Source organism: Neopsephotus bourkii, unplaced genomic scaffold (assembly GCF_033783945.1).
Source record: "Neopsephotus bourkii isolate Nb327-2 ecotype Australia unplaced genomic scaffold, CSIRO-AGI_Nbou_v1 NB_234, whole genome shotgun sequence".
NCBI lineage: Eukaryota > Metazoa > Chordata > Aves > Psittaciformes > Psittacidae > Neopsephotus > Neopsephotus bourkii.
Genome location: NW_026900744.1, coordinates 15,057,081 through 15,075,546, shown reverse-complemented (window position 1 = coordinate 15,075,546; position 18,466 = coordinate 15,057,081). Strand labels below are relative to the sequence as shown.

Genomic DNA, 18,466 nt, shown 5'->3' with positions numbered 1-18,466 from the left:
TTTTCACTGTGGACATGAGAAGGAGAAAAAGTTGTTTTCAAATGGCCTTACATGCTCTAATCCATTTGCCTCCTGTAGCACTGCAGGATGTAAAGGTCCTTTATCCCTCATCTGAGGAGCACGCTCCAGTCAGGATGCTCAGCCTTTGGAAGGGGCAGGTGGGCTGGCTGCTGACAGCCAGGCTCAATTCCTGTTATTTCTGGATCTCAGATGCCATCATTTTTCCAGTTGTGATCAAAAGGGACCCATAAAATGCATTAGCAGTAGAACTCTGGATTTCTAAGCGGAGCACTGCAGCAGCGCCAGTCCAGTTTTCTTGGTAAGAGCGATGGCGATGGTGGACTGATTTGGCCAAACTGCATTTGTTCTTGGCTGCTAATGAGAGGGGAGCACAGCCTTTGGAGAGCTGGTTTTGATGTTCTCACTGTTATTTGCACTTCTCTTTCTCCTGGCCTGTGGCGTTCCATGGTCCCAGGATGGTCGTTCTGTGCCATGCAGTTTGCAGTCCTGGATATTTCAACAATGAACAGATGAAATATCCATTGAGAACAGTGTTTCTGCCTACCAGTGGGGCCAGCTGGCTTGTGCATCCCACCAGTCATTGTCTGTCTGCTCGCATGGGTCCCACATACCAAAAAAAGCACATCCAAGTGAATTTCCAGACCCAGTCAGGATGGGGCTATTTAATAATGGCACTTCTCAGCAGCACGGAGGATCTCCGTGGGGACCTGAACAAGTGGAGACATTCACGAAGCCAGTCAGCCTGAGTCTGTCTTTCCTGGTGCGGGTGGGAGATTGCTGGGTAATGTTTGCGGACTCTTGTGGCTTCACAACATTTAGAGATGAGCCAGCTGAAAGGACCAAAATACCAAGTGGTTCATCTGTAATGTATATATGGGCTGAAAAGAAATTCCCCCTGAAAACAGCACTTCTCAGTCTTTGAAATCCCCCTTTATTTTTGATGGCAGTGGTTTTCAGGTTGGGTTGTTGTTTGTGGGGTTTTTTTGACACATATCTGTTTCTGGCAAAAATATCTCTGATTTTCCCCAGTGGAAGGCTCCTATAGCTGAAGTTCATGAGGATTTTTTGGCACTTTTAAAAATAGAAAACCAAGTTTAATAAAAGCAGTGTTGCCCAGAGTTCAGGTGGGTGTGCAGTGGGAGGAAGACTGCAGGGTCCCTGCTTCAGGCTGATGCATCCTTCTACATGAGTACTATCAGAAAGGCCCAACCTTCTGAACCTGTGGCCATGAGAAGAGGGTGGATGTGGTTTCTATCTATTTTGATCTCAGGAAAACCTCCAAGAGTTGGAGAGATGTTAAAAAGACTGAAGTATGCCATCCCAACGTGCTGGAGCAGCCACAGTATTGTCCCTGTTGTGCTTTTGGCTCCAGTACACACCATTATCCCTCAGCCCAAGTATCAGCACTGCATCATTTTGCTCTCTCCTAGGGACCACTTTCCATTGAAGGAATCAAAATCCCATTGGTTGGTCCCTACAATGGAGGAGTCTCCCTAACACGTTCTGTGTTTTGTTGTTAAAGTCTTGTCCCAGTACCTTGGCATCAAAAGGCATATTGATCCCTGAAACCTGGGACACCGGTGATATGTTTGTGATTCATGTCCAGCTGTAGGTCTGTGGGTCTCTTTCTCTATACAGAGAGAAAGGAGACAGCAGGTAAATCCTACAGAGAAGCATGAGGAAATAATACTGTGCCATTTGTATAATAGGTAACCCTATGGAGCTCACTGCTGGGGATATGAATGTGGAAGATATATTTATAACGTGTTCTTGCCTAATTGTTGTGATAGTTTCTTGCCTCTGCCATTGAGGCAACTGGTGGTATCCAGCTGGATGTGAATAGTTCCTGGTGCACCAGTCTGCTCCTGCATGGGACGTTTTTGTTACATGATCAAGCTAAGAACAGAGGAGAACCATACTGTCAGCTGTTGTGCTGGTTTGGATATACACTGCATGCACATTAGAATTCAAAGGAACGGTGTTTCACAACTTGGCTTTTAAAGCCTTTGTAGAAAGGACAAGAAGGGGTGCTGGAGAGGACAAAGGTGTTATCTGTTATGAACTGGGGCAGGGAGTGGGCCAGGAACATAGAGAGGCAGCTTTGTAAACGAGAAAATGCCAATGGAGCAGGGTGGAGTTTAGGAAGTTTGGTCTTGGCTGTATGAATGCTGTTCCTAAGATGAAACATCAGAACACATAGCACGGGAAGGGGAACTGGTGGGAAGAGGATGTGGGCGTTGGAAGTCATACCCCTGACCTTGCAAAGCTGTGACTTCACACATTTTCAGCCCCACCACCTGCAGTGATTTTGGGTCTTAACCAAGAGTAAGGAACAGCCTGTGAAGGCTGAGGTGCACCAGCTCTCCAGGGAAGGTCTGGTAGTCATCCTGTCACTGGCAGTTGGATGTCATTGCAGCTGACTGCTGTGCTGGGACACACAAGCCTGTTTTGGCTAGGATATCAGCTGGTGGTATCGGCTAGTGGAGCTGTGCAATTGCATTTTCTGCTCATCTGTCATGGATCCAATGCTTTGCGGCATTGGGGTACCCTAACGAGGGACTTGGGGCGGACTACAGCCCCCTTGGATCCCGTTGCCTCCCAAGCATGGTAAATCCACCCTGCTGGATTGCTGCCATGATCTGGTGGTTTGGTCTCTTTCTCAGCTACAGAATACAGTCTCAGAGAACATGATTTGCTGCTGGCAGGCTTTTAAAATATGTGTTTGCTTTTGATTATATTTTTTTTAAATTAATTTTCCAAGGATCAATGTGGTAATGCATGTAAAAAATTACAATATGTAAAACAAAGTATAAAAGCATACAAGGAATTCCAAACGCATAACATACTGTGTCTTGGAGCTTATGAGATCCATATAGCACTCATTGTATTATGGGAACACTCTGACCCCAAGACCCAGCTGAAAGGCTTTTTAGAAGAGCAGGACTAAGCCATGTGCCTTATGAGCTGTAGGATGCCCAGAAGGAAAACCCTAGTGAGTATGAAAGCAAAGCTGTACAACAGAACTTAGACTGGTCTGTGGGATCTAGGGGGACTTTCAATGACTTTATACCAATTTCTGGAGAAGGATGTATACTTTTTGCCCCCACAAATATTGTTCTCCCAGTAATTAATACTTAACATCATGTCTTTTCCAGGGAGACTTTCTGGATTTCCACTGGATCATGATTACTGGTTTGTTTGGGTTTCCCGTCCCCCGTCCCCCCCCACCCTAACATCATTTCTTTATCAACTCCAGAAAGTGGGAACATTGACGTAGTTAGGGAGGACACACAGCTGCTGTAACTGCCCACGTGCTCTGCAGGTTCCTACCAGATGGGAGACAGAACACCAGGGCTAGAGCCACCCTGAAGAGGAGATTTGTCTTACATTTCCCATAGGATAGGTCTCTTAGCTGCTGAGGAGGAGCTCATGCTGCTCTATCTGTAGATCAAGAGCAAGGCACGTTGGGGTTGCAGGGGGACCTGATCCCCAGCTTTGTAGATCTGCAAAAGAGCAGAGCACAGGGGATGCCTCTGCACTCAGGTGCCTGCAGCATCTTGTAAGTCCAGGTGAAGACTGTTTGCATGCTAGAAACTAGGCCACAGGAGTTCAGAGCTGTCTATAGGCTCTCCACTCGGAAAGCCGCAACTCCAAGACCTTGTTCCTGATGGACAAGAGTCACTGGCACAGGTGGGAGGTCCCTCTGCTCAAAAGCCTATCCTGGTGGAAAACGACAAGCGTTTTGCCCTTGGTGCTGGTGAGCCATCGTTGTACAGGACCTCAGCGTGCTCCCTTAGTCTGGCAGGCAGAGCCGAACACAACAGGAGACTGTAGGCATGCTATCCATGCAAAAGCTATTCACAGTTCTGTAATGATATGTAATTGTTTGTATGCGGTCAGCTAAAAATTATCCTGATAGGTTCCACATTGCAGACACTTTGGATAGGAACTGCCATAGTCCCACTATGAAACACTGAAAATACACACACTTTTCCATTTAATATTAAAACTTTAGTTTTGTATGAAAACTTCAGCATTACCTCTCTGAAGTTCCATGCTCATGCACAAAATAACTTATTATGTGCAAAAAAAAATAAACCTGATTAAGAGATAATCAAAACCAAAAGCTTTTAAGAGAACGTAGCATCTGTTTCTTTGGGATTATTTTTTTTAATGTTTTTTTTCTGTGTTCCTGGTGATGTTAACGAGACTGGAACTTCAGATACTTGAATTTTCCATATAATTGAAATAATTTGAGGTCTTGTGCACAGATTGCGCAGAAACAAACAGACAGAAAAGGCTAGGAAAAAGCTCAGTTGGTGTTATGTAATGGGAGAAAAATGGTAGATCAAAAATCTCCGTAGCGTGACCTGTAATCTCAAATACAAACCTGCTTTTATCACGGTTGTACAGCTGGGCTCGGTACTGCTGCTCATCAGAGCTAGCTTCAGTACATGACTTAATAGGCATCTGCTACCTTACCATACTTTGTTTTTTTTCAAGAGTCATATTCATTCCATATTGCCTAAATTTGTGATGTCTTGTGTAGGGTAATTATAACTTCTCTGTGTAGCATTTGCATACTCTGAAGTTAAACCTTACTTCCATTTGAAAATACTTTTTTTGCATGGTGATACATATAAACTGGAGTTTGTTTTCTCCTGGGAGCTTTTAGAAAATCTGACAGCTAAGGCAGCTCTGAGCATGAAATGTTGTCCTCTTGCCACTCTCCTGTCCCTGCTCACATCTGGTGAAGACAATGGATGCTGCTGGGCAATGGGCTCCTGCTGCCTGGAGGAGCAGAGTCCTTCCAGTCGATGCTTGGGAAGGGAAGCTGCAAAATCAGCAGCTTCCCTTCCAGGGTGGATCTGGCTGTCCAGCCTGGTCAAAGACATAGAAAACAAGCTGGGGGAAAATAGAGGTGTGAGGCTTTTCCCTGTTTCTGGCAAAGTGATGTTTTCAGGCTGGAAAGTGGCTTTTCAGGTTGAGATTATTTTGTTTAGGGTGAAACTTGCTCTGGCAGAGCTTGGCGCTGAGCAGTGCTGCTGTCAGATTTTTAGAAGGGTATGATCTCGTCTTCACACAAGTGATGGTGGTGGGAACCCCTGCCTGGGCAGCCCTGCTCTGTGGCACGCTGCTCATCTCCAGCATCCTCCATGAGTGGAAAATCACTTGAGACTGTTCTTAAAGCAGTTAGGACAAGGCTTTGTCATCAAGCAGCTTTTAAATGTTCCCATTCCTGCTTCCCACTCCCTTTTCTGGTGCCTTGTTTTAGCTTTCATTACACCTTTCAGATCTGGGGTTTGGTTTTTCAATTGCTTTAAGTTGGCAAAGCTGCCCTGCACTCACAGAGTTGCAATATTTTGGAGGTAATATAAGATATATATAATGAATCGAAAGCAAAGCAGATCGCGAATAAAACTAGAGCATGAGCCTGCAAAGGGCCGTAACTGCCTGGAAAGCTGACGTTGGGGAGAGGAGTCTGCTGGGAGCCGGGGGCGAACTGTGGAAGTATTTCTACTCGAGCATCTTAAAATTTAATTTTAAACCAAATAAAAACCCTGTTCCTCTCCCTTTCATTCTCCTTCTTCCTTTCTTTGCCACTCTGAATAAAACTTCCTTTTTGGTTTTGGGCTTGCAGGATTTTATTATTTTTTTTTAATAGATTTTATTTGCTGTGGTTTTAGTTTCTAGATTATTTTTTTCCCTGTGAAATAATTTGTCTTGTTTTTTTCTTTAATCTGTGTTCAAACTTTTGCTGTAAATTCTTATTTGGAATGCTCTGATGATAATGTGATTCCATATTTTATTCCTGGAATCCTTTCTCAGTTTACAGTTTATATAACTGGTGTGACAAATCTTTCCTGCCTTACTGTATATGATATTGTGGTTAAGCGTCTCAGTCTTTCACTTAATTGAATCCAATTGTTTACTTTCAATTCATATCCAGTTAATGTATTATAATAGGTGGTTCTGGACATAATAGAACTTGTCAAGACTTTTCGAAACTGCCCACACAGTAATTCCCATCTGGAAATTAGTTTTTGTTCTGACCTGGAATGAAAGCAAGTATGCGTGAGCATTCCTGCAAACTGGAAATCCAAGATATGTTGTGGTTGCAAATATTGGTGGGAAAAATTACTGATCTTGTAACATATAGGTAGGCATTTAGTTCCGAACTCTGCTTTGTTTTATAATGCATATAATTTTCAATGTGGCATCCCAACAGGAGCCATCTGATTGTACGTCAGTGATAGTCACAGACACTAGGACAGCCGCTGTGCAATAAGAAGCATGGATCAGAACGTCTTCAAGTGTGGATCTGCCTCGTTGCAAGAGGAGGCGTGATGAGCAATAGAAAAAAGAACAGGGTGTTTCATACTGTATCATTTAAGAGCAATTGAAAATGCTTTGGTGCATCCTAGAAGTGTGTTTGTGTACGATGCCAGGATTTGAATGTCACGGGTGAATTTAGAAATAACACAGGAAAACACAAATGTGGAAACAGGAAACAAAATCCCCACTCCAACATGAAAGGTTGGGATTTTGAAATTAAATTCCCACATTTTCCAACATCACGTTCCTGAGAGAAGAGCGTGCTTTTAGATCCCTCCGGGGGATGCATTTGCAGGCAGCTCAACTTTTGAGAACGCTGCTTGTAATAAAATATTTCTGATTAAAAGAATGTTGGTGAAAGACTTCTGACCTACCTAAAATGTTTTAGTGCTGTTTTCCTCTTCTCTCCATTTCTGCTGACTCCAGTCACTAGTGCTGTCAACACTGTTTAGGAATACCATTTTTCAGTGTTCAGCATTGTTTCCTGATAAAGAAATAATGACAGGGGAAAAAACAAAATACCCCGCTGACATGTTGAAGGCAGCCAGTGACTATGAGTAAGGTGACATTGGCAGACATCTGGGGTTTAGGTGTCTGCAATCCCTAGTTAGCAGTTTGTAATCAACATATGGCATGTCTGCATGGCAAAACGCAAGGAATGATCATCCCAGCAGCACTCTGGGCTAATATGGCTATTACTATTTTTTTCCTGTGATCCATGTAACTTCTGTAGACATTTGGATCTAGCTCCATTGTGATGTTTCAGAGGTTTGGTGAAAGGAGACCTCAAAATCCCAACCCCCCTGTCAACAGGTTGTGCTTTGCTGTCGAACAACCTCTGTCCAGCTACATCCTGTTAAAAAAAGGGGGTGATTCATATCCCTGCTCCACACCAGCCAATGCCGGAGGTGCATTAGCCAACAGTGACCCAACTGTGAGTCACTGCAATGCAGCCGCTGCCTGCAACTTTCCGTTTCTTTGCCCTACTATTTTTGGGTCCTGTAATTACGAGGTGAGCTGTGAATCACCAGTGTCTCGCTGTACGCTGGGAGGAAACCAGGCAAATTGTGTTAACGTGCTTGGCAAGAGGGATTCTTGCTCTCCAGTGTTTTACAGGCTTTGGCCCTTCTTCTTGCTCCCCAGAGTGATGTGCTCACCCTTCTTCATGTGTGACTGTCACACAGGATCTGAGCAATGGCCAGACTGCCTTGGTCTTGGGCTCCCTCCAGCCAGGCGTCCTCTTCAAAGGCCTGGCGGGGTTTCCCTAGGGGTCCCAAAAGCTTTTATTGATTTGTTCATCCAGTCCATATAGGCAGGGTTTAGATCATAAAACAGCATCAAATGGATAACTCAGGAGGCCAGACACCCATGTTGACATTGGCCTCTGTGGCCGTAAGGTCTGGTAATGTTTCTGCCATTCAGAGGGATGATCATGCCCTGAGGTTCATTCTTTGCTGTTTGCTGTATTGTGTAGTGCGAAGTGGCACAACTGTGTCAAAGTTGTCCAGTAGAACCAGAGGAAAATCGCTGACCTTTTTTGTAAAGGCTTTGATGATGAGCCAAGAGAAGAATGTGCAGGACTTCTCTGCTTCTTTATAAGGGACAGTCCCTTTGACAGTGCTAAAACCCCTACCATGTAGAAATGCATGCATGGTGTTCTGCACAAGCAACGGTTAAATCCCATCCCTCTGCTTCACCGCTTTGCTTCCCACCACCTGAGGAGGATAGAGTCACCTGTAGCCTTATTTTAATGTCCTGGTACTCCCATGCACATTCAGGGTTGTTTTTTTTTTGTGCATTCCTGCCTCTACCAGTTCCCTCCCAGCTCAGCTTTACAATTCAACATGCTGTTAAAAACTGGTCTCCAAATACTTGTTCTCAGATACAAGAAAAACGAGGTTGTATTTTTGCACCCAGGAATCCCCAGGCTGAAAAAGAGTCTTCTGGGGATCTTTAGACTGTTGGAGAAGGACTGGGAACAGAGGAGCTGTAAACCTGCAGGAATTTGAAAAACCTACTTTAATTTAATAGGAATGTCCTTTTGTTCCTAAATGGATGGGCCTTGCTCCAAAGGCCTTCAGGTGCCCTAACTGTTACCAGATGGGCTGTGAAAAGCAGCACAAACAGGTGGTGAGGACAACAACCACAGACTTTAATTTCCTTGTCAGCTTCTCCCTGTGCCTTACATACCCCCGGAGAACAGGAGAATGAAGGGAGCTGTCATTTTTGTATATGGCAAAAGAAATGACTATTGAGGGGACATTCTGCAACTGTATATAGCAGGTCAAGCCCTTGGACTCTCAGTGGTGAGGTTGTCACCTGGGCCAAGGTGTGCAGTGATTAACTCAAAATACAATGCACTGGCATATGCATTGTTAGATACAATGATTGATGAAATTTAATACATCCTGGCATATATATTGTGTCAGACCCTCCCAGGTGTAACTACTGTTCTGCCACGTAGGGCAGTGGGACCATGCTGACATTGCCCAGCTGGGGCTCTGCCCAGTGTGCTTGGGAGCATTGACAGCTGGGGCTGCAGGAGCGCAAGAAGCCTTGATGGTTTGGTGGGACCCCACACACTGGAGCATTTGAAGAGGGACAAGTGCAAGGGAATAATGTCATGCTAGTCCTGCAGCCTGAATGGGGCTGTTTTACAGAGCCAGCAGTGGCCTCCTGCTCCTGCAGGCTGGTGCCTTGCTCTCCACTTCCTTCAGGGTAGCTTCCCATGGTAACTGAAGCGTTTTCTGTGGATGACTGGTGTGATGAGTGAACATACTTCAGTACAAGTAGGGTAGAAGCAAAACCAGTGTCATAGCCTCCAGACTGCCCTAATAAAGAGCACTCAGACCCCTGGATCTCACTGCTTACCAGTACCTGCAAGTGGCTGTTCATTGATACCTTCATTGCCGCTGCTACACTGGGATATGCAACAGTACTGGAAAAAGGAGAGATGGTGCAGAGCAGGTATTTGCTAGTAAAAGCCATTTTGTAGTTATCTCAGCACTGACGTTACTGCAGTGATTGTAGGTAAGCACAGGTAGTAGTGATATGTGTGGATATACTGATTTATTATTGGAGTAAATAGAAATCAGGTACAGAACAATATGAGCTCTTACGAGATGCACAGTTTGTTGTTTGCCACCTTGCTGGCTTGGGCAAGGCAAAGAGTGTGATGGAGAACGCACAACTGTTCTTCAGTCTCGCCCCAGAGAGCTGTATTATGTCCCAGTAAGGGCAGTCCTTGGAAATTTGCAAGAGACCAGGGGTTCATGATTCTTATGGTTAGAAAATATTTCTAAGGTTGTTGGGAATGCTAAGATGCATTTTGGACTCTTTTGTTTCTTTTTAGAGATAAGGGATCTGAGGCGTGGGGCAGCTTGAAAGAGCTGGTACAAGTCTTACACAGTTATCCTGGGAAATAAATGCTTGGGGTTGATGTACTTTCCACCTCCTTTTTACTTGAGGACTAACATTGCATGATTAAGGTGTGGTGCTGATATTTTGCAAACCTCATCTTAAGTCCTTTTCGCTTTGAAACCATTGAGGTTATTCACCCCATTGCTGTGGGATCTGAATTTTCTAGCCTTTCACATCTCCAATTGTCTCTCCTAGATGATCAGCTGAACTCAGAAGAGAAGAAGAAAAGAAAGCAGAGGAGAAACAGGACTACCTTCAACAGCAGCCAGCTCCAGGCATTAGAGAGGGTCTTTGAGAGGACACACTACCCTGATGCCTTTGTACGGGAAGACCTTGCACGCAGAGTCAATCTCACTGAAGCCAGAGTTCAGGTAATCACCGCAGCTTGTGTTGAGACACACCTCACCTGGGGAGGGGTTACCAGGCCATTCCAGTACAGCAGTAGAAATCCCTGAGGTCTGTATGGCACACTAGGTTCACCAAGCTTCCGGGTCATGCTGTCTTGCAGACCCAAGCATGCCATTCCTTGAGGAGGACTGCAGGCTTGATCTGCCACCATACTTACCACCTGCCCTGTTGGATGTGTTCAAGGCCAAGATGTTGGATGTCCTGTGCTCAGGCTGCTCACATTATCTTGAGCTGCTCAGCTCTTAGCTTGCAAGCCTGCAGCTTCTGAAGATCATGGTAAACCATAGAACATGATGTGTTTTACAGCACTCCCAGGCCTTGCTGCCTACAGCACAGGACAGCCCTGGTCCCACAGTATCCTCACTGAGCTAGTTCCGTGTGTAAGGTCTTTATCAGGGCAGACATAAGGATTGTCTTGTCATTATAGTTTCCAGTGACAGGCATGCCAAAACAGCATGCTTTTACAGAGTCCCATCTGGCCCAGTAGGGTAGAGGTGGTATGGTGAAAGAGTGAGTGTCACAGCAGAGCTGGTTGTGATGGCTGGTGTGTCTGTGCTTCCCACCACAGGTGTGGTTCCAGAACCGGAGAGCCAAGTTTCGCCGGAATGAGAGAGCGATGCTGGCCAGCAAGAACGCCTCTCTGCTCAAATCCTACTCAGGGGACGTGACCGCTGTGGAGCAGCCCATAGTACCTCGCCCAGCTCCGAGACCCACTGACTATCTCTCCTGGGGTACCGCCTCACCTTACAGGTGAGTGAATAACCCCTATGGGGCTGAGCAGTTCCTGGCATGGTATAGAGCATCCTGAGAGTGGCCCTCAGACAGCTCTAAAGTAATGATTGTGTTTACGTGGGGCAACTGGAGGATACAGCAGTTTGTCCACCCCACTGATTTTCTTTACCTGTTCGCATTCCTCTCCATCTCACCGCCAGGCATGCAAGGTGGGCTTGGTTCAGCATTGTTGTGGCTTTCTGGGAGATTGAGGCTTCTTTTTTGGTGGTGTCTCTCTGCAGATCAGGAAATTTCAAGAGAGGATCAGGTATAAATAAATGGAAACAGAAGGGTTGCACCTGCTTCCCTAGTGCATCCAGTTTAAAGCAAGGAAGAGACATTTCCGTGGGACACAAAGGTCCAGGCGAAAGTGATGGCAGAGCACTTGAGGAAGCTCAGCCGCCACACAGCGGCCAGAAGAGGGAGTTCCGTGGCTGTATCTTGGCAGTCACTGGTTGGGATGCATGGAAGGGCTGGGAACTCATTCTATGCATGTTGCTCCCAATCCTCCTGTCAGTGGTCAGCACTGAACTGGTGAGCAGTTTCTTTCTAGTTGCTACAGCACAAGCATATATGTGTATGAGGTATGCCACTGTGCCATGCTGTGGTTTGCCCACAGTAAGGACCAGGTGTCTCTGGATGGTAGTCTGGTCTTCAGTGTCCATCTGTGGCCAGTGCTGCTGAAGGGGTAGCAGGAAAGCAGTGCAGATGTGGCAACCCCAGTCTGCTCAAAGGTTCTGGGATGACCATGCACATCACAGGTCTCCCTGTGCTCCTCCGTGTCATGCACAGCCCAGCAGGAACTGGGTGTGGACAGAAGGTACACAGGCTGCATTGTTTTGTGGGGAGTCAGCTGGCTTATAGGCAGTTAAAAATGAAGTTGGTGGGTATTTTCTAGCACAGCAGCTTCATTGTTGGTCAGGACCTTAGAACCTTTGGCTGGATTTTTTCATGTTCCTCTGCCTTGGTCACAGCCATCTTCCTACTAGCTCAGGAGTCACACCATACCCAGGACCTCTCTTCCTTGGTTGCTTCAGTGCCATGGTGCCTCATCCACTCAGAACAAGAAGTCATAGGTTCACCCACTCCAGGTACTGAAAAGGATTATTTTGATGACCACTAATGTGGTCTTAAAGATGGCCCTTATCCTTTGGATTTTAGCTGAGCACTGCTGTCTGGCAAAATCCCCCTTTTGGGATTAAGGCTTTCACTCTGTGAGTTGCTCCTTGGTGTAGCATCTTAGGGAGGAGTCTGGGTGGTGAGTTCAGGGGAGAGAAGCACAGGGCCTCCCCCACCCAGCAGAGACTGCTCTGGCCACAGTACCAGGTCCCTACTGCATGCTCGTGGCTTATTTCTACCTCTCACACTTTTAAAAGTAGATCATCCCTCCCAAGATGTTGTTTACATGAGGGTCTTCATAGCAGCCTCTAGGAGAAGATCCTGCATAGGTCTTCTGCTGGGGCACACTGTCTGGGCTGTCTGGGTCCACTCTGGGCTATGAGAAGCCCAAGCCATTTGGGATTTATGAAAGGAGAGTGAGAGAAAATGGAAAGCCTTAGGGCTGATTTTTCTCCCCCTGAGGGAGACAAATCAGGAGGGACTGTCACCTTCCCACTGGGTAGAGAGTAGGGGTAGGAGAGAGGCATTGGTAGAGGAGCAGAGCAGCTGGTTTCCATGCTGTGTGTTGGTCAGGACTCACACTTTATGCTCCCTAGGCTTTCTAATCCTACTGGTCATCTAGCAATCACATTCGTATTCAAAGGCACTTGGGCCAGGTTGTCACAGCTTCATTGAAGCTTTGAACTGAGTAGTGTCATTAAAGTGTTGGACACTTGGAGAAAAACATCCATGCAGAGTGTTTGCATGGCCCTCTGCTCCCTCCCCACCTTCCTCATGCTGCTGTACCAGCCCTTGACTAACGGCTAGTCCCAGAGAGGGCTGAGTGCTGTGTGGTTGGTGCTGGTTTTACTCTTAGATCTGAGGAAAGTTTTCAATCACTGTGTTTATTCTCCAAATACATTCAGCCACAGGTCAACCATAGCTATTTGCAGCTCCGTGACACATAGATAGCCAAGTAGATACTGTTATTTTTTTTGAAGTTGAAATGTTTTGCTTAGACATTTTTTAGCATAGGTTCCTAAGAAAACAAGACTAGCAGTCCCGCTGTCAGCCTGCACTTCCCACTCCAACAGCCTTTGACTCCATGGGCCACTGAAACCCATATTTGAAAGAAGGATTTTAGGCCTCAGAAACATAGAATCATAGAATAGTTAGGGTTGGTAAGGACCTTAAGATCATTATGTTCCTTTGTTTCATGAAAGCAGGCAGCTGAGTAGAGGAAGGAGATTCTTTCTGTGCCTGAATAGGGTGGAGGGAGGGGGGCAGGGGGGTGATTTAAACCCTCATTAGAACCTGGAGAGTCTCTGGAGCAACCATCAAGCTAGACCGATGTCTGGAGACAGCCTTCTTGTGTAGTGCTCTTTGTGGAATAACTTCCTAAAAGAGAGTGTTTCTGGAGGTTTTTGGTTTAGCAGAGATTTTACTCAACAACCATAATGTTCCCTACACCTCTGGGGAGCTGAGAGCAGGAGGCTTCCCGGAGTTTTGGACCAGACTTGAGTAGCAGTCTGGTTTTGAATGGGGACAGTTTACAGCCAAGACTGAAAATTCTTGTTTTATCTAATCTAGAGTATCCTTGAGGCTCTTCTAGTTTCTTCCAGCACAAAAACGTGGTGTAGATGCACCCTGGGGAAGCAGGTGGGAACGGGTGCTTGAGCAGCCACCAGCTATGCACCTGAAACTTTGCAATGCCTCTGCAGACAGGACTTGGCTTCTTCTCACATTGCTGCTGACTTATGGGGGAGGAGAGGGTAAAGTCACCAACCCAGCCACAGAGAGGGAACTGAGGGTGTGCACAGCTGCCTGGGGAGGGCTCCAGGCACCCTGATCTATCACGTCCTGGACCCTGGCAAAATGCAGCTGATGCACCCCAAGTTGGGCTGAGTCAAGCCTGTATTTTGATGTGTGCATTCTAATCTCTCTGTGTCCTTCTACTACATGTTAGATATTCTCAAAGTGTCCTGAATGTTTGCTTTCCTGTGCAGTTTTCAGTGCTTTCCCCTGAATGGGTGTAAGCAGCTTTTTATCTACGGATCTTACCTGTTATTTCCATGTGTGTAAGCTGTTGTGTTCCCACTAGTCTTGAAGCAGAGATGACAATCTCCCCCTGAAGTTCTTTTCCCTGATACTAAAGTGAAAAATAGGAGTAATTTGCCTTGGGATGAGACCTACAAGTATCACGTGGTCTGGATCTCCTGGAGGCTGAGGACTCACACAGTACTGGATTGCATTTAAATTCCTGGCAAATTAGCTCTGTCCTATGAAGTCAAAGGATACCAGCAGCACTTTGGGGCAAACATTCATGCCCACAGACTGGATCTGTTGGTGCAGCAGATGCCTACGTCCCTCAAGTGAGACTTGCTGTTGCAAAGGCTCTTCCAGTCAAGGAGTTCAGCGCTGGAAAAAAGAGAGAAAAAGGAAAATTAAAAAGAAAAAAGGTCTTAGGCTGTGGGTGGAGGAGAGCCTTTCCCAGAGCCTCAGATGGGAGCCACCCAGGCAAGCAGATGGAAAGGGTCAGCACCAGAGCTGAGCTTGCCTCCATGAGGGCATTTCTGGTTTCCTGTGGAACATTCTGGCTGCGTTAAATGGGCACCTCTGGTTCATGCAGTGTTTTTCAAATGGTTTTGACCTGTGGACCCCTGTGTAGGAAATGCAGAAGGGTCAGATAGTTTGCTTTTTCAGCGGATAGGGGCTGCTTTTCACAGAAACCTGGGACACATGGGTTAAACAAGTTTTCTAGTGGTCTGGAAAGCAGATTGGCAAATATTTGGTAGGATAAGAAAGAACTCAGATCTTTGTTCAGCCTCCACTGGCAAAAGTAATGTTTTCAATGAATAAAGTCATGATCTGAAGGGAGAAAATATGTTTTGGTTTTTCTTTTTTCCTTCAGCCTTTAGGGCATGTTCTTTATGATCAGCTGAAGTTTTGAAGGAAAAAAATGTGGAAATTTTCATTCCAAAAGGCTGAAACCAAAAAGCATCACAATTGTTGAAAGGGGTTTTTCCCAGAGCGTTTCTTTAATGCAACATGTGTTTCAGAAGTGACGTGATTTCACAAGCAATAAAACCAGCAATTGCTCTCATCAAAAAGACATTGCCTCCAGTAGGAATACTTATAAGGACAATGGACTGACTGAGAGGCTGGGAGCCCTGACCTTGTTGTAAACCTTTTGGGTTAGAAAATAGGAAATGGAAATTTTCCTGTTGACTTCAACCAGCTTTGGCATTGGCTATCGCTGGGTAAGTGAACTGCAGTGGAGAGATTTACAGGGGTGCTAAATAAAAAGTAGTGATCATTCCCTGCTCACATCCTGCAGGTACAGAAACCCCAGGGTTTAACCTCACTGTGGTGCATGTCTGCTCTCTGCGTGGTGTGAAGACCAATCTGACATGATGTTTCTCTCTTTCTATCCCACAGTGCCATGGCCACTTACTCCGCCACGTGTACCAATGCCAGCCCGGCACAGGGTATGAATATGGCCAACAGTATTGCCAACCTGAGACTGAAGGCAAAGGAATATAGTTTACAGAGGAATCAAGTGCCCACAGTCAATTAATGACTGGAGGCATCTGCCTTGCAAAAGGAGAAAATACAACAGCACCCGTCCTGCTTTGCAACTTCTCTGTGCTAAAAGAAAAAAAAAAACAAAACACAACAAAAAACCACACACACCAAAAAAAAAAAAAAAAAGAAAGAAAAAAAAAAGAAAAAGATTAAAAAAAGTCAACCCTAACCCAGAACTGACATGGGGACCAAACTGGGAGCAAACTGAACCGCTCATGAGTAACAAGGTTCCTCCTTCCTTTTGGGATAATGCCACCACTTTTATTTTTCTTGTAATTGTCAGGTTTATTGCTTCTGCTCAATATACTACGAGCTTCTTCAGTAAAGGACAGTCTCACCCTTGTTGGTTTCCATTTTTGTATGGGACAGCAAAAAAAAACCTCTGCTGATCTCAGCTCATGGACATATCCCACCCACCATCATGCTGAGATACAAAGCTTCCCCCCCTGCCCCAGCTCACCCTAGAAGTTTCTTTGGTCACAGCTTTCTGTTGTACCCACCTGACCCTCCATCCCTCCAGTCCCCTGTGCCACAGAAGCAGCACCGTTACCATTAGTCTGCAAGAAACCCATTAGTGCAACGAGATGGGGTCATCCTACCCAGGTTACCTGGACCAGTTTGATACATGAGGAAGACCTCCTTAGGCTTTGCAGCGCTTCATTGCTTCCTTGAGTATTCCCAGCACTGCTTCCTCAAAAAGCCAAAGAAGAGAGAAAAGCCAACATGGGTGTGAGGTGGGGGGGAGGGGGGCCTTCTGGAGGGATCGCTCTGTAGTGCCAAGAATAGGACTGTTAGGACAATCCTTTCTATGCCTTACAGTTTGCGCCACAGGGAAAGGCGTTGTCCAGATGCATTTGTTTTATATATACTGTATATATTTATATATATAAGATAATACATGCAAGCTTGGTTGGTGTTTTTTATTAAACAAAATAAAATCCATTGAAAATGTCTGGGATGTTTGTGCTGCATCCAGGTTCCTGGAGCTGTGCATTGGAATTCCAGCTGCAGACTCCCACCCTTGTCAGGATTCTTCTCTGTAGCCTTGATCAGCACTTGAAATGGCCACCTCACGTCTTCCCATGAGAAACTCCAAAGATGTGGCATTGGAGGGAGCCATGGTCCTTTGCAGATTTTCCCCATGGAAATTTGCAGCTTTAGAATAAGACAAGGATCTCCTTTCCAGTTGGTTAGGTTTGTGTGGCTCTTGAGAACACTCAAGGCCATCCCCATGGAAAGTCTCAGCCAGCCCCTCTGAGGACAGGTGATGTCTCGGCAGGGAGCATCCCACATGAAGACCGTATTTCCCTCCAGTTTCCATAACACTGCCCACTATGACTTGTCCTATAGTCTTAACCACTGTCGTTTGCTCTCCTTACCTGCTGTTCTCCCTCTGGAGTCTGAAGAGCTGATTAGGAGCCAATTTCCTTCTTTCCATAAAGAATAGACCCAGTGCAACCCAAAAGAGGTTTGTTCTTTTCAAGCACCCTGAGGAAATTAGGATCTTTCATGTTGCTGGTGATGCCTGCCTCTTTCAAATCTGGGGGGATAATTGGACATATTTATTGCAAACAGTGCTTGTACAGGAGACCTGCCCAGATTGAATAGGACCTTGCCATTGAACAGTCCCACTGAAGGCAGCAGAGCTACTCTGTGGTCCAGGCTGGACCATAGGAGAAGGATAATGAAGGGCAGTCACGAAGGATACTTCTGGTAGAGTGGCTTAGTTTTCCATCTTGCTGTTTCCTGCAGACACACTGTGCATGTGGAGATGTCTGTGAGTGGGCTTTGATAGGCTAAACCAGCACGTTGCAGGAAATGAGAAATAAATCTCTTTAAAGTGAAGGTGAAAATTAAACTGGCAGAGAATAAATGGAAATCCAGCCAAAGTATTTGAGCTAACACTGGGAAAAAAGTCCCAAACCCAAACTAGTGTAAGTTAGATTTGTGACTGTGTGTTGCTCCTGGCTTGTTGTTGGGTTGTTGGTTTTTTTCTCCCTGTATGGATATTTGGGGAGGGGAGGAAATAAATTTAATTGTGATCAGGACAAAAAGCTAAAGATCATGCATCGCACTTGCAGACAGAACACCAGCAAGGGAAGTGAGGCTGGGCAAGCACTACATTTTATGAAATCCATAATGTTCTGTTTAATCCCTTTTTTTGGCCTTCCATAGTCTGGAGAAGCTAATGCCTCTAAAGTCTCTAAACCAAAATATTTCTATCATGAGTAGTGTGGTTCCAGCTCCTAGAGCCAAGTGATCATGTTGGAAAACTCAGCCTTCACTTAGGAACTCACACTTGGTTTCTGTGTCTACACAAACAGAGAAGACTATGGAAGAACATGTCCTGTACAATCAGAAAGAAAAATGACCCAGTGCAATGTAACATTATTCAGAGGCTGATGAGTGCCTTAGCCTGGTGCTTTCTCCTCTTTGCCTTGCTGCCCTCCTCTGCGAACACCAACATCACAGCAGTGATGGCAGCCAGAACAAACTCCCATGTGGTGGCCAGTGTTTTCTGAGTTTCAGTGCCTGAGTTTCCACCCTGGATGTTTCAGCTGTTTCCTTCAGCATCTTGGTGGCCAGTGGCTTTCCCCTAGTCTTTGCTCACCTTTTCTGCAGCATTAAAATCACCTTGAGCAACTTTCCTTGGTGTCTGTGTTCAGGCATCTGTTTCTGAAGTTAGCAAAGAGATGGCTCAGAGAGCATGGAGCTCCTGGTCTCCCATTATTCATCTGTGGACAGAGATATCAATCCCCACCCCCACCCTGTGATGCTTACATGGAGGGGCTCACATACATGCCTGTGCAAACCTTTCTTCACCCTC

The 18,466-nt window shown here is 45.8% G+C and overlaps 1 protein-coding gene across 1 annotated transcript in view; it reads left to right on the top strand.

Moving 5' to 3' along the window:
* Window positions 1-16,591, top strand: part of PRRX1 (paired related homeobox 1) — a 40,857-nt gene extending 24,266 nt beyond the window's left edge. Inside the window, exons 2-4 of the mRNA XM_061345441.1 lie at window positions 9,973-10,148; window positions 10,754-10,935; window positions 15,493-16,591. Of these exons, the coding sequence (XP_061201425.1) occupies window positions 9,973-10,148; window positions 10,754-10,935; window positions 15,493-15,631 (497 nt within the window). The 3' untranslated portion in view covers window positions 15,632-16,591. The remainder of the gene's footprint in view (window positions 1-9,972; window positions 10,149-10,753; window positions 10,936-15,492) is intronic.
* The last annotated feature ends 1,875 nt before the right edge of the window (window positions 16,592-18,466 follow it).